General features: G+C 40.5%; 1 protein-coding gene across 2 annotated transcripts; it reads right to left on the bottom strand.

Moving 5' to 3' along the window:
- Positions 1-3,412: 3,412 nt before the first annotated feature.
- Positions 3,413-9,597, bottom strand: hoxb8a (homeobox B8a). Of its 2 annotated transcripts, none has more exons than XM_072368576.1 (2): positions 8,428-9,597; positions 3,413-4,413 (listed from the first exon to the last, which is right to left on the bottom strand). In XM_072368576.1, the coding sequence occupies exons 1-2, from the start codon at positions 8,858-8,860 to the stop codon at positions 4,028-4,030; spliced, it is 819 nt and encodes a 272-aa protein (XP_072224677.1). In that variant the 5' UTR covers positions 8,861-9,597; the 3' UTR covers positions 3,413-4,027. The 2 variants fall into 2 exon arrangements, with proteins under 2 accessions (XP_072224677.1, XP_072224678.1); XM_072368577.1 differs by having other exon boundaries at positions 3,413-4,410; positions 8,428-9,595.
- Between the last annotated feature and the right edge of the window lie 5,157 nt (positions 9,598-14,754).

Genomic DNA, 14,754 nt, shown 5'->3' with positions numbered 1-14,754 from the left:
TTTCCTTATTTTCCTATTTTCTCTATTTATTTCGTCAAACTTCCATTCAGTTGCCAGACAGTCGGGTAGTTAAGTTGAAATGTAAGATTAAAAACCTTTAGAATGCTGAAGGAAATAACATGAAATACAACTGTTAATCAGCTATAGACATGAAATGCAGAAAGGCTTTTTAACAAAAGTTAAATGCAACAATGCTAATATAAGCAATGCTAATATAAAACTTTCACAGGCTGCTACACCTGCAAGCTAGTAAGAATCAGCAAAACTAGCTTAGCTTAGCATTATAATTCTACAACATTTTTGGCAATAAAAAAGTAAACTACTAATAAATTCAAACATAAAGCTGTCATCCCACCAGTAGCTTCCCTGGAGCTTCCCCTCTTTTCAGTCCTTTTCCAGCTCCACACCCCTAAGCTGTCAAACAGTGTGCTCACAGCTTGTTCTGCACATTCTCTGGCTCTGTACTGCAGATGAGAACCTTTAGAGCAGGGATCTCAAACTTTGGTCCTCGAGGGCCGCTGTCCTGCAGGTTTTACATGTTTCCCTACTCCAACACACCTGATTCAGATCGATACCTCATTAGCAGGCTTGTGCAAAACTTAATCTTTTGAAGAGATCCACTTCATCTGAATCAGGTGTGTTGAAGCAGGGAAACATATAAAACTTACAGGAACCACCGGCTCGACTTTAGGACTATGACTCCTCTTCCTGACAGTCACCCAGCCACTCTGGGGTCCCGGCTGCTCGGGATCTGCTAGGGGATGACTAATAGAGCTAGCTAGGCTAGTTGGCTCCGCACAGGCTAAAGGGGCCTGGCTCGCTATCGGGTGGTTTTCAACAGTGCAGAGCCGAGCTTCCATTTCAGATAACCTCGCCTCCAAAACTACAAAAAGACTACATTTGTTACATGTACCATTATCACTAAAGGAGGCAGAGGAGTAACTAAACATCTGACACATGGAGCTGGTGAAAGCAGGAGATGGAGGAAGAGAACTGGTTGCCATGCTAAGCTAGAGAACCTGACACACTGCTAAAAAGTGAAAAATAAAGACTAAAGATCTGTGAGAGTGAACGTTGGAATATAACAAGTATAATAATACATTTTATTTGTAGTGCCCTTTACATCGCAAGATTATAGACTATAGTTTGAAAAAAGAAAATAAAAACAATATGTAATGGAGTTAACTATGCAAAATGTCTAAATTGTAGGGAGAAATAAGGTGATTATTAGTAGTTCAAGAGGAGCAAGAAATGTCAAAGTACACACAAAAGCCAACAGGAAGTGATGTAATACGTCTTACCGCAAAGTCGCAACAAAACTCATGGAAGCTATGTAGTTTCAAAATGATGATAAAGATAGCTTACTTGTTGAGAATCAAGAGAGAGCCCTTCAAAATATGTCCCTATGTCTGTTTACACATGCAGATATGGTCAATAATTACGCTCAAAGAACGTGCAACCTCAAGTGGTCATGAGAGATACATGTTCGGGGTAGAAATGATGTACAATGATGGCATGGTCACTTTACAAAAAGAATGTTGTTTTGTTTTTTTTTAATCCCTATTCATGAATGTTTTCTATCCCAATAAAAGTAGTTTTGATTTATCATCCTAATCAAGTGATATTATTTTAAGAACCCAACCAGAAAGTGGCTATGTTTAATCTGAATGTATGGTGTTTACATGTAAAATAATCTGCAAAATGGCATCCATCTGGGTAAAGGTCATGTTGTACAAAGAACGTAATTTAGACCTAACCATAATTGTTTTCTAGCCTTAACCAAGTAAAGCTTTGTCTGGGAGTCTCAATCTCACATCACCGAAATGCCCATGGTTGAAAGTGCAGTACTTATGTGCTTCACCAAACAACCTCTCTTTCCTCCATAAGACTTTTTGGCTTCTGTTTGGAAAGACTTGAGAATGACATCTGCTCTAGTATGTCATTTAAGTTGTATTTCCCTTGTGCCGCTATCGGGAAAGTACTTTGCAGCCAATTCAGGGGTAGAAACAGTTGGCCGATATGAGTTTCTGATTTACTGTTAAGGCATCCATCCATCCATTTTCTGTACCCACTAAATCCATCGGTCAGGGCTGGAGCCTATCCCAGCCGTTATCCCAGGGCCACACAGAGACAAGTAACGACTGAGAATTAATCCGAACTATATTTCAGCTTACAGTAAACTTATCTTGAAGTCATGAGAAACTACTAAGTAGTGTATGTTTAATTTAGCTATCAGGAACACAAAAATATGACTTTGGAGTATTTGATAATGAATAAGCAAGTATTATTATTATTATTGTTAATTTCTTCCTGTTTTGTTAGAAGGGACTGATTCGTCTGATTTATAGATAATGATGAACAAGTAATAATTCCCTAAAATAGCCCACTAAGTCAGCTCCTGTTTTTATAGCCTATATTACTGGATTTGGAGTCATTAGAGAAATCCCTGCTGTTCACAAAAGGTTTACCATCAGGTTGTTCTTCATTCAAAACCTAAATTAGTGCATAAAGTTTAAAATGTGAGGAATGGACTTTTAAATGAGATAAGGAGCTTAAGTGGAATTTGATTATAGATTCAAAACTAAAAGTTGGGGAATCATCAGAGATACGATTCCCAAATTGTATTTATTTCAAATTTTGAAATTTGTTTGAGCACCGTCACCTCACAGCAAGAGGGTTCCAGGTTCAATCTCTGCCTGGGGCCTTTCTGTGTGGAGTTTGCATGTTCTCCCCGTGTTTGCGTGGGTTATCTCCGGCTTCCTCCCACATGCATGTCAGGTTAATTGGTGACTCCAAATTGTCCGTAGGAGTGAGTGTGAGAGTGCATGGTTGTTTGTCTCGTTTGTCTATATGTTTGTCTATATGTGGCCCTGTGATGGACTATATGTGGCCCTGTGATGGACTGATATGACAGAGCCTGTATTACACTTTTGTTCAAGCAAAAGAATCCAGTGTCAACCGTAACTCTTTTACATCAAAGTCTGGTATTCTGTTAAACCTTTTGCATTCTAAACCAATGTCTTGTCGTCAAACGCAGGTCTAAACTTTGGACTGAAACCTCATCGCTGAAGCATTTGGTTTGGGAAGACAAGATAGATTGTAGACTTTAAATGTATTGTATTCGATGAATGTGTAAATATCTATATTCAGTGTTTTTGGTTTTCCTCAATGGAAACCATCTGCAACCTAACCCTGGAGTCATGAGAAGATGTTTCTTGGCATAATACTAACTTTATCAGTCCAGGAGATAACAGGAAGTACAGGATGAAGATATGCTGGAAAGTATTGGAAGTGCAGATTTAAAAAGATGTAGATAGATAGGATGATCTAAGATTTGTAATGATGTTAAAACAAGGTCTGGAATGCTGACATTTTTTTAAAATTTATTTTAATTTTAATGAATGTTCTCTTTTTAAACTGCACTGTTCGCATGCTTTTTTTTAACCCTAAAAGAGATAGGAATACAACATAAACAAACATCATTGACATAGGTCAAAAACAAACTAAAATTACAGTTAGATAGTGTAAAAAAGAGACCCAACCTACTAAAACGGCATAAATAGGCAGTTTCATGTTGTTGGAAATGTCATTAATTGCTACGTCATCATCCTTATAATTATCTTGAATCGTTACCATAACAACAACACCATTGAAGTGAGAATTACAGTAAAAAGTGCACCATCATCATTTTTAACTTAAAAACTATACAGCTGCCAAAGATGAAATTGTTAATGATAAATTTCTACCAATATAGAAATGTTTCACGACATTTGTTCCACAAAGAAAGGAAACTATCTTTTTTGTGTTGTGGGTTAATGTCTGGTCCTATTTAACAGATTTTCTTTCTTTTTCTTTTCACTGTCAGGAGGTTCCTTCGGTCCGTCCAACCTTGGAGCCTTGGAGACAGCAGGGCAGTACAGTGGCCTCAGTAAAGAAAAAAGAAAAAACAGTCTCTAGTCCGAACCCCACACACCTTCATCCCATCCTCCTAAAAAATTCTACACTCGAAGTTTCTCCGTTTTCCTCTCTACATTTGCTTGTGGGTTTTCTCGGAGCAGTCCTCGTTGATGGAGCCCTGTGAACCCGCTGTAGCCGGCCCAGAGCCATTTCCTCCACCTCCTTCTCCACCGCTACCTCCACCGCCCTCTCTCAGCTCCTTCTCCCTCCTCTCCCTCTCAACTGCCTCCTGTTCGCTTTTGCTACTGGGGAATTTGTCCTTGTTGTTCTCCTTCTTCCATTTCATCCTCCGGTTCTGGAACCAGATCTTCACCTGTCGCTCTGTCAGCGCCAGTGCATGAGACACCTCGATGCGGCGCTTCCGGGTCAGATAGGGGTTGAACAGAAACTCCTTCTCCAGCTCCAGGGTCTGATAGCGGCTGTAAGTCTGCCGCCCTCGCCTCCTGCCCGCAGCTGCTGGGGAAGATGCAGAGGGGAGGCAGAGGAGACCATTATTAACAAGACCACATTCTTAAATCGTCAATTTCATTACAGAAAGACCGACGACCGCCAAACAAATACAATGCAAAATACAATTGAGGCTATATGTTTAATGCAGTGTTTGTATCTGTTACATCTGAATCACTTGCAAAGACACAATGTAACATACAAAACATTTAGACGTTTAAAACCTTCTAGCAATTCATGAAACTTTCACAGAGAAATTACTTTTGTTACACTATAAGGTCACACAGAGAGGTGATAAATTCGTTTGGCTCATGCATAGACACAAATTAATTGGAGTATGAATTGCTTTATGTGATCTGAAATAAATCAACGTATATACGCTGGCAATTATGTACTTCTGGCGGTGTCCTTAATGCTAGTTCAGTGCATGCTCTGTAAAATGACAGCCTCGTGCAAACCTTGTATATAATAATATAGATACACAAACAGAATCACCTCCCTTTATAACTGCAATCATTATAAATCACACATTATTGTGCACGTTTACAACTGCATGCGAATATTTGATTATATAAATACATTATAAATGATACAATATAAAAAAAATCCCAACAAAGATTCGAAGAGACATTAAACTGCAGCCAATTCTATTAAAGAACAATTTGGCTATTTAAAAAGTAGAAGTGTAAATGTGAATATTCTTAAACCACCAGTGGAATCAGTTTCTTCGTTGCAACTTTGTCGGTTTAACAGAGAAGCCGTAAAATGTAGCTCGGCCCTCCTTATTAAACGCAAAAATGTCCAGATGTTCTGTTTTTTATCCACTGGATAAAGATGAGACGTCGTTCATGTGCACTATGTAAATCAGGATAAGTCAAAGATGAGATGATCAAACTGAGTGATTGCCATCTTTAATTATCTCGAGGTGTCTCACTTTGCAGCTTGAATGACAGTAATTAGAATATAGCGTACAGTCATTTCAGTGAAAACTGGGCAACAGTCTCCAAAATGAATGTAAGCATGGCATTGTATGTTATTTACATAAAACATGTTGGCTTTTAGAAAAGGAGCGCTGCGACAAAGGAAGAAATGTACACCTGAATATAAAAGCTTTAAAGTAAAAAGTGCTGCTTCAGAACAACTGAGAATTTGACATTCATCAGAAGAGCCGATCGTGTTCCGAAAATATCTGACAATTATGTCGTTTATTAACTCATTTTTTCTCTAATAGTCCAATTGTTGGTGAATTTTCCTTGTGCTTATCTGAATTCCTCAAGATATCCACCCCCAGAAATTCCTCAGGATTAGATTAAAGAATGGCACAATGTGGAAGTGCGTTTATTTCAATCCTACGACCGTCTTCATTAGTCATGAAATAATTCAGGTAAATGGTCAAAGGATGTTTTGATATTCATCAGACAGTCGAATCCTGTTTTTGCTTCCAATTTAAGGAGACTGTATTGATTGTCATGGTGTCGGTTTACTTGCAGAGTCACTCACAGTATGGGCACACAGCTGCTGTTTGTGGCACAACAGCGAGCAGAACAAAACAAGAACCTCTATGTAGAAATGAATGGATTAAGTTCTAAACAATGTAACATGTTACATGTCAGAGGGATGCCGCCATTTCTGTGTGCATAGGTAAAAAAGGAGAGTGTGGCCAAATTTATTGCTGTCAAGAGCGACGAATTTATGGAAACGGAAATCGCGTTCGTGTTAAAATAAGAGGGATGAGTGTGAATGGTATTCTACGAGGCAGCATTAATGGGGAATGTGATCCGAAACCCTGGCTTTGTCAGTACTGAGTGAATTAAGATAAATCAAGACTTATAAAACCTATTTTGCTATTTTGGATGAATAAATATTTTGATTGCATTTGACCTCTTCCTGATTTGGTATATTTGCAGTTTGAACAAAGGCATTGCAATCATGAAAGCAGATTTCAAATCTAGAAATCCACCTCTTTCCCGCAAGTTCATTGTTGTGATAATTTTTCATATCTAAGATCGAAGACTGCTCCTGTAAATGACTCATGATCGCGAGTAAGCACTTAAATACGGATATCAAAGTCCCGTCTTCGGCGTGCTCAGATGCATTTTCTGGTATTTTTAGTAACCCCCTTCTAAAATAAGTGCAGAGGCGCGAAAGAGACGATATCACACTCCATAATACCCATTCATCCATTTTCCATACCCGCGTCATCCTCTCTCGGGTCGCGGTGCGGCTGAAGCCTGCACAGCTGCTATCAAGCGGGACACGCGGGGTTCTATGGCTATGGTCTATCACAGAAACAAAACATGCACGTTCACACTCACAGCTACGATCAACTGAGAATCATCAGTTAACCTAACATTCGTGTTTTTGGACGGTGGACGGAAGCCGGAGTACATGGAGGAGAACTCACACGTGCAAAGTCCAATAAAAAATAACTCAACCGTCACGTTATGAGACGACCACCACGCCTCGAGTAACCTTCTCTTCATTACTTAAATAAAAAATGTATTAATCTACATAAAACTTCCTTTTGCTGCTGCTGACTCCCGTCTTTCCACGGCAACATGATATATCCTCAAACGGAAAACTGTCCAAGCAATGCGTGCAGGAGCTGTGACTGCGAATGCACGAGACAATCTCCGACGTTTGGGGACGAAGACCTCCGCAACATTTGAGTTCCCTTTTCTGAGAGGAACAAACTAATCATTGCCAATGCTGTTTTATTCATTTTCTAAAGTTTTAGCATTATGCCTGGATGTGGCTGGTGTTGGCAAACACAGAGTCGACAGCATTATGACACGGCACTCTAATGAAGAACCCATGCTCACATGTACACACGCGTAAAAAACTGGCTTCGGTTAAAAAACGCATAAAATATATCAATTATTATTTTTATGTGATATCATGCTGATATATTTACAGAAAACTTACAGTACAAGGCCAACTCATCTGAAGTTTAACTAAATGCAGCCAACGTACATGAACAGTAAAGTCCCGCCCCCAACCCCCCCCTCTCTCTCTGTCTCTCTCTCTTTCACACACACACACACACACACAGCAGAAAATATGAGTTCCCACACAATTATGTTGCTTACATGTGAATGTCCTTCATGTATAATTTTGTTTTATTTTGTGCTATAGCACATATATATATATATATATATATATATATATATATATATATATATATATATATATATATATATATATATATATATATATATATATATATATATATACTGACCCATGTCTACAATTTTTTGTGCTGTAAACACAAAATTTAAACCATCACAACTTCAATTAGAATGTTTTAAATTATTTCATTCAAAGGATCAATCACATCGGTCGGGGACCACACGTTGTTAAAAAATGTCCCCCTTTTCTCTGTACCAAACTGAGATATGTTCCGTACAGGGTGGGAACAGACCACCATGTAGCCAAATCATCAAATCATACCTTAAACTACAGGCGTATCGTTAAAAAGGCAGTAAAAGTGTACCCCTGCATGTCTAAAATGCGTCTGGCTGCTATAGAAACAACTAACAACTCGTTCCATTCTGCTCCCAGCAGCATTCTCAGGGGTGGGGGTGGGGATTTTGTTTTGCACTCTTTTCTATCATCTCTTACCTATACTCGTCTCTGCTCGTTTTTAGTTTTTCATTATAATTTATCTTTTTTTATCTGAGGCTGTTTTGGCAGAAGGCATTGTATGGACAGGGGGATTTAAAGGAAAAATCATTCGCATGTTTAACAGATCATAAACGTACAATGTCTCCTACTTGAATGACAGAGTGCTCCAATGACCCTTCCGGTAAATTATTGCACTTAAAAATACTTTTCCACATTTCTCCCACTGTTACCTAACCCCTATATAGCATATCAATGTCTTCTATCTTGCCCTCTTGGAGGACCAGCAGCTATGCTCTTACGGACACTCGTTAACTAGAAAAGTTTCGGCATGAAATGCTTTGAAAAAGTAAAAACATGAAGACACGATAACCATTGCTGCCAGTCTCTCGGTTTCCTCACCTTGCGGCCTCATCCAAGGGAACAGCTGCGTCGGCGAGGGGCTCTGCTCGGTCCCCTCCGTGTCTTCGCCGACGAGTCCTGTCGCGCCTCCCAGCTTACAGTCGCTATATTGGACCAGATCCGCGTCCTGGGCCCCGAAAAAGGTCTGCCTTTGAAGGGCGTCATATCCGTAAAAGTTGCCCGGTTCTCCGTGGCATGTGACCGCGCAGGGACTCTGCTGGTAGGGGTTGTTGGATAGCGAAGAGGCGCTGTGGTGGTAGAAGTCCTGGATCTGCGGAGCATGCTGAAAGGTGGCGCCGGAGCCCGGACCATACACCACGGTGGGCCGGCTGCCCGTCAGGTCTTGCGCAAAACCGCACTCGTAGTAATTCGGACGTAACGAATCCCCACTTTTATATTTGGAGAAGAGTGAGTTTACGAAATATGAACTCATCTTTTGTGTTGTTTATTTTTATGTTTCAGTTTGCGTTCGGCTCGGCAGAGAGGGGCTAAGGACCTGTGGCTTTCGGATGTGTATGTGCTTTTCTCTCTTTTTTTTCTGCGAATTCTTTCGTGTGCTTTCAGGCAGAGCAACACAGAGAGAGACCGAGGGTGGGAAGAATGAAGCAGGTTTGTCGCTCGTGCCGGTGACCGTTGTTGTGCCGTTTCCCCTCACAGCCACAACAGACGAGTTAGTTGCGGTGCGAGAAACGATGACAGTGGCCAGCCAGAGTAGAAAAAGGTACAACCACTACTACAGCTATATTAAGCACAGCAATCACAACGATTCCAATAGGATATCTAACAAAGAAGACGTTAAGATAAGCGGAAAGAAATAGGAAGGAATAGAGGATGGAGAAAAGGCTCGTTCACATCACAATTCCTGTGTAAGCGCTGTAAGTGGTAGCTCTGTCGCGCTCTCAAACGGGTTTTCCGTGATTTACTCCTTTGCAAATAAGTTGTTTCATATTTTTCTCTCTCTTTCTCTGGCTCTCCCTCTCCCTTACTCTCTGGCTCCCACTTGCGCGCGCTCCCCCTCTGTTTCGGTCGGCCACGGTGTGTGTATGTGTGTCTCTTTCAGGAGTAGTTTGCTTCAGTTATCAGTGCTACATCTCGTTAGACGAAAGAAGGAGCGCGCGTGCACATATACAAAACCCTTTCCTCTTTTTATGCCTGTGCCCACACGCGCCTTCAAGTCAAGAAGAAAATCCCTTGTCTCGACTCAAGGAGCTCCGCGCGCCTGTAATATTACAAAGAGAAGGAGAGGATGAAGAGAAGAAAGGAGGAGAGGAGGTGTGTGAAAGAGAATAGGAGCTGCATTGAGGAAAGAGGAGTGGGAGGAGTTGGGGGATTAATGAGAATTCTAGCACTTTGCATTTGATCAAGTGTAAACCATCGGGTGCGCCTGCAGACACACTCACGGACGCGTTTAACTAACTAACTCAAAGAAGAGAGTTTTGGTTGGTGGGAGGGGTTCGAGGGTTGGGGTTAATTCAACGAGAGATGCTGCCAGTGCATCGTTGACAGCATCTCTGTCATTAATTGCTCTTTCTCCTTTCCCCATCAATTTTTAAAAAGGGAGCGTGAATCTGGAATGGGATCGAAATGAATGAGGCCAGAAAAAGTCAGGAATCCCCGACGAGAGGCTAACTTAGACTAGGGAGAGAGAGAGAGGGAGTAGTACTTTGTAATTGGTGTTGACTTTAACAAGATCCTGCCTATAAATGTGATCGAGGTTTTAAAACGAATTGCAAGACCCTCTTTTGCCGTACATTTCATGACTGCTGCTGTTGGTAAGAAAATATGATCATTTGGGCCTATAATGCACCTTCAATGAAGATTAAATCTTTTGTTTACGTTCTTGCGACAGAGGAACAAAATGGGGGCCATAGGTGTCGTATACCTTTTTAAGAGGCAGAAGGCCTTAAAGCGCCTAGTTATTTTGGAGTAAATAGTGGAATTCTCGGCATCCGTATTTTTCTTTTCATTTTCGTCATGTCTTCTACTTTGATTACGTCGGTAATGTCAGGTGTGAGTTGACTGGCCTATCAGAAGAACCGGTCTCATAAAAAGCAAGATGACCTTTGGTGCAGAAAGAAAAGATAAACAAAAGGAAAAATAACACTCAAATTCATAGATTTCCAGTTAGTCAAATATTAATCTTCTCACCCCAGTAACCTTATATCAGTCTGTCTTCGGTCTATTTGGAGCTATTATTCCTTTTTTAAACATACGCTGTTTTGTCTCTACTGCACGGTCACATCTGAGTTTAAAACGTCATTAAATTCAGTTTGATTTATTTAGATTTTACAGCACTCACATTTGAAAGAATGGAAGCCACGCATCTGCCTGAAATACACACTGCATTGCGTTCAATCAGCTGACGGTACTCTCGACCATTCCAGGAGTAATTGTCGCAGTATTTCCCCAATTTATTGCATGGAATATGATCTTATTGAAACACCATAGCACCATGTTTTACACTTCCAATAAAACAGTGGTTATAAGATCTGTTGTCTGCCAGTTGAGATGGGGATGAGGTGCGTAAAGTAGTTATTTTTTGTTATCCACCTCTGCTCCATAACTGTACATACGAGCCCCCTTATCAGAGTCAGGACACAAATCTACAACAAATGTTTGTTAGGAGTTATTCAGGCACATATTGGAAAAACCGAAAGTATCAAATGTGTCACAACGTATCTGGAGCATTAAAAATGACATCTTTCCTTGGTATTCTCTTTTCTATGCTAAGTCTACACTGATTGAACATTAACAATAGATGAATCTGACAGGTGAAAACTCCTGCAGCCCATACCTACCTTCCTCATTTTACCACGGGAAAATGCTTTCTGATACCCAGTCCACTGGCACACGCAGCCGTCATACAGTCATAGTCTGAATATTAAATACACACAGAAAATGTGCAAATCTCTCTTTTTTTCTGAGAAAAATGACATTCACTGGCAGTCTATGTGGATAGATATGTGGGTTGTTTTCCAAGCTCGTTGCCCATCTGCTGAAATCGACATATAACTGCTGATGTCAGGGTGTTCTAAAGTAAAATGAACATAAATCTGGCCCTATAAACCTTTATCTTAAAATAAATTCTGTTAAAAAGAATTAGGACGACTTTCTTCCTTTTCAAGGAGCTCCTGCATGTATGCTCCGTTTTAGACGAAAGATTAAAGTTGAATTAAATCCTGAATCTCGGTGGAGCAAGTTCGCCATCAAGTGGTCAATAAGGGTAAGGCCAAGTTTTAGGAAGCCGGCCTTCGATGGGCCGATGTGGGAAACCCGACGTGGTAGGCGGTTTGTGATCTGAGGGTGAACGAAAGTGAAACAGCTCTGTTGCGGGACAGATGAAAATATAATTATCTTGAAATAAAAGGTGAAAAAATAGGTAATTTATCTATAGTACAAGCACAACGATCATATACACGCACAAAGCATACTATGAACATACAAACTGCAATATTAGCTGCGTTTAAAACTCACTTGGAATGCTTTATTAAATGCCAAGTCTGAACACATTTTAAATATGAAAAACAAATGTATTATGTTCTACTGATGCATCATTTCAAATCAAATCAATATACTGTATGGTTTAGTTTTGTGTTAATCTGTAAAACAAAACTAAACGCTGGAATACTATAAAGTGATAAGTGTAGGTTCTGGAATGCTCTGCGTCAGTGTGGTCCGGTTCACCTGAAATATGCCCGTTTTCTTAAGGTTTCAGCGTTCTCTGCCTGAGACCTGGTTTGTGAGCATGGGTCTTTGTGTGTGCAAGCAGCTAAATTACAGGCAGTAAACAGACTGTAAAACGCGGTTGTTACTATTAGCCTTTGTGAAGACATTGCAGCCCAGTTTCACCTCGCTGGAATCATGAACCCCTACTGTGTGCATGAAGACAAGAGCACAGAGCAGTGCGTGCGTGTGTATGCGTGTATGTCTGAGGGGGGGGGGGGGGGGGGGGGGGGGGGGGGGGCTACTGGCGGTTGGAACCACTAAAGGGCAACCCTTAATTTAGGTAAAATAGGTTTAACGCCGCTGTGGCATCTAAGCCGGTCATGAAGCCTGGGACCCGACCACAGCATGGGCTATATGTCCAGGTCTTCTTTGTTATAGACGCTTTTTGGCGTGAGAGTTAATTGGTTCTTCTGTTAGGATGCATCTGGGAGAGACAAAGAGAGGTCGAAAGACACACTCTAAGCAGGGACACACAAAAAACGGGCTGCGAAATACTTCTATAGACCCAAAGTGTAACAAAACCATAAAATCTCAAAAGTTAGCAAGAAGAAAAGAAGGAGGCGAAGGAACAATACGCCAGCTCTTTCCGCGGCTATTTTTTTCCAAACCCAGTAACTGCCTAATTTCCCTGCACATGTCGGTCTTTCTGTGCAGCAGCGTGTCTTTCTATCGCCGAAACCGTGAGCTTTTCCTCTCCGATGGGAGCCAAAGGTAGATGGAAACGGTGGGATTCAAAACTTTTGCTGCTTCCCCTCTCTCCGAGGGTTTCACCGTCATCCCCCACCCGTTTTTTTTTCCTCACGGCGTGTTTGCTTTACAGCCGTTTAGTTCTTAACCTTCAGAAATTTATACGCTATAAACTTTTATTGCCGTCATATTCTTTTATTGCACCACACTGCACTGAATCCTCTTTCTCGCTCTCTCATCTCCTCTTCCTTTCAGTTTTGCTCTTTGCTTCTTTATTTTTTATTTTTTATTTTTTTTATTCGAGTAGACTGTGGCTTCACTCAAAGCACCCGCAGCCCTCATCACGGCCAGGTTTCTTTTTTAAACCCATGTGCTCGAGACCACAGATAAGCTGTTTCCTTTCCTTGTGTATCAGTAATGGGAAGTGTGTAAAGTAGTGAACATGAAAAATATAAGGACGGCCTTTTTCCTTTTCTGAAAAGGACATTCGCTGTAAAAACATCTGCAATGTGTTAGCAATAGGATTTATTTTTATGAATCCACCATAAATTAAACTAATTCAAATGCAGATATTTGAAGGAATGCCAGCTCAAAAGTGTGATCCTTGCAGATAAATAATAACAGGCTGCCTGTTTGTACACATAATAATGTTTCAGAAGTTGCACGTGACTTGGAAAGTTTTTGTGAGACAAAACAAACATTAAACTGAAAGGACTAAATTCATCTACTCAGGCTTGATCGTGTCCCTGCAAACTGCTCTAGTTACAGTTATAACCTGCATATTATTCATATCGTGCTGCTAAGACCGCGTGCAGAGCATCCAGAAGTTGTCAGATCGCAGTTCAACTAAGTCCAAATGGGTCAATGCGATCTGATCCGTATTCGCGTTTTCATCGCGGAACTATAACTCACTTTAGGGAAATGTATGAATATGATTTAATGCTATTCCCTACTGCTTGACTGGATATTGAAAGTGTAGCTACTATGTAAAGTAACTCATTCAGAGAGATGCAGAGAGGAGAGCTGTGAGTATGAGAAGATCAGGGGAAGACATGCTGGACATCATCAGCGTTTCAATCTAGTTTTTCTTCTCCACGATGAAAGTAAGATATAGTTTCTGAAGTTTTCAGACGTTTACAGAAGTGGATTCTTGTTTTGGGAACGTCAAAAAACAAGGACAACAACAAACAGCTAAGCTACTTTGCGCATTTCCAACAGAAGCCGTGTGCCCCACGTAATCCACCTCATTTGGAAAGTTCTTCATTACTAAATGAGGACCATGTTATCAAGAGCAACAGTGGTGGGAAGATCAACCAGGCTGTAAGGCTGCAGTGAAACGCTTTTCCATTTTCATTTATTATTACTTATTTTTACAGTGCAGCATTTGTATTCATATATGCACACGTGATGTCTCTCCAGCTGTCTTTATGTGGGCGATTAAAGGCTCATGTTTAATCCTTTCTTCCAGTTTTCCTCTGCCAACTTGTGAGAACCTTTTGGCTTATTTTATGTAAATTTTCAAAAATGACTTTGCTATGTTTATTGTCAACATCTAATATTATTGGGGCCGTTGGTTCAGCAACACCAAAGCACACTGTACATCCAACTGAAAGCACAGGCAGTTGATAGAATGGCAGTAAATGACACTCTAGGAATGGCAGTAGCTTGGTACTGTTCATATGAGGAAACCAAAATAGAATAAAATGAAAAGCAAATTAATTCAATCAAATTTTTAGCAACGTCATGATCTAGTTTATGCCAGCTCCATCCATTATGCCACCCAGATATGTAAGAAAAATGGATGTTGAAGTGGTTTTTTGTAAAGTTGTAAAATATCAGTGTCAAACCGTATCAAGACCATGAAGAGCTTCCGGTGAACATTTAACCAGTTCTGCAATTAAATGTAAACAATCT

Source organism: Leuresthes tenuis, unplaced genomic scaffold (genome assembly GCF_036924035.1).
Source record: "Leuresthes tenuis unplaced genomic scaffold, fLeuTen1.0.hap1 SCAF_17, whole genome shotgun sequence".
In the NCBI taxonomy this organism is placed as follows: domain Eukaryota; kingdom Metazoa; phylum Chordata; class Actinopteri; order Atheriniformes; family Atherinopsidae; genus Leuresthes; species Leuresthes tenuis.
Note: the sequence above shows the minus strand (reverse complement) of the source record. Positions and strands in the feature narration are given on the sequence as shown.

Excerpts from the sequence above, each read along its gene's own strand:
- hoxb8a (XM_072368576.1), bottom strand. The coding sequence starts at position 8,860 with ATGAGTTCATATTTCGTAAACTCACTCTTCTCCAAATATAAAAGTGGG. Across the intron at positions 4,414-8,427 it reads CCCTTGGATGAGGCCGCAAG|CAGCTGCGGGCAGGAGGCGA; the intron begins GTGAGGAAACCG and ends CATCTTCCCCAG.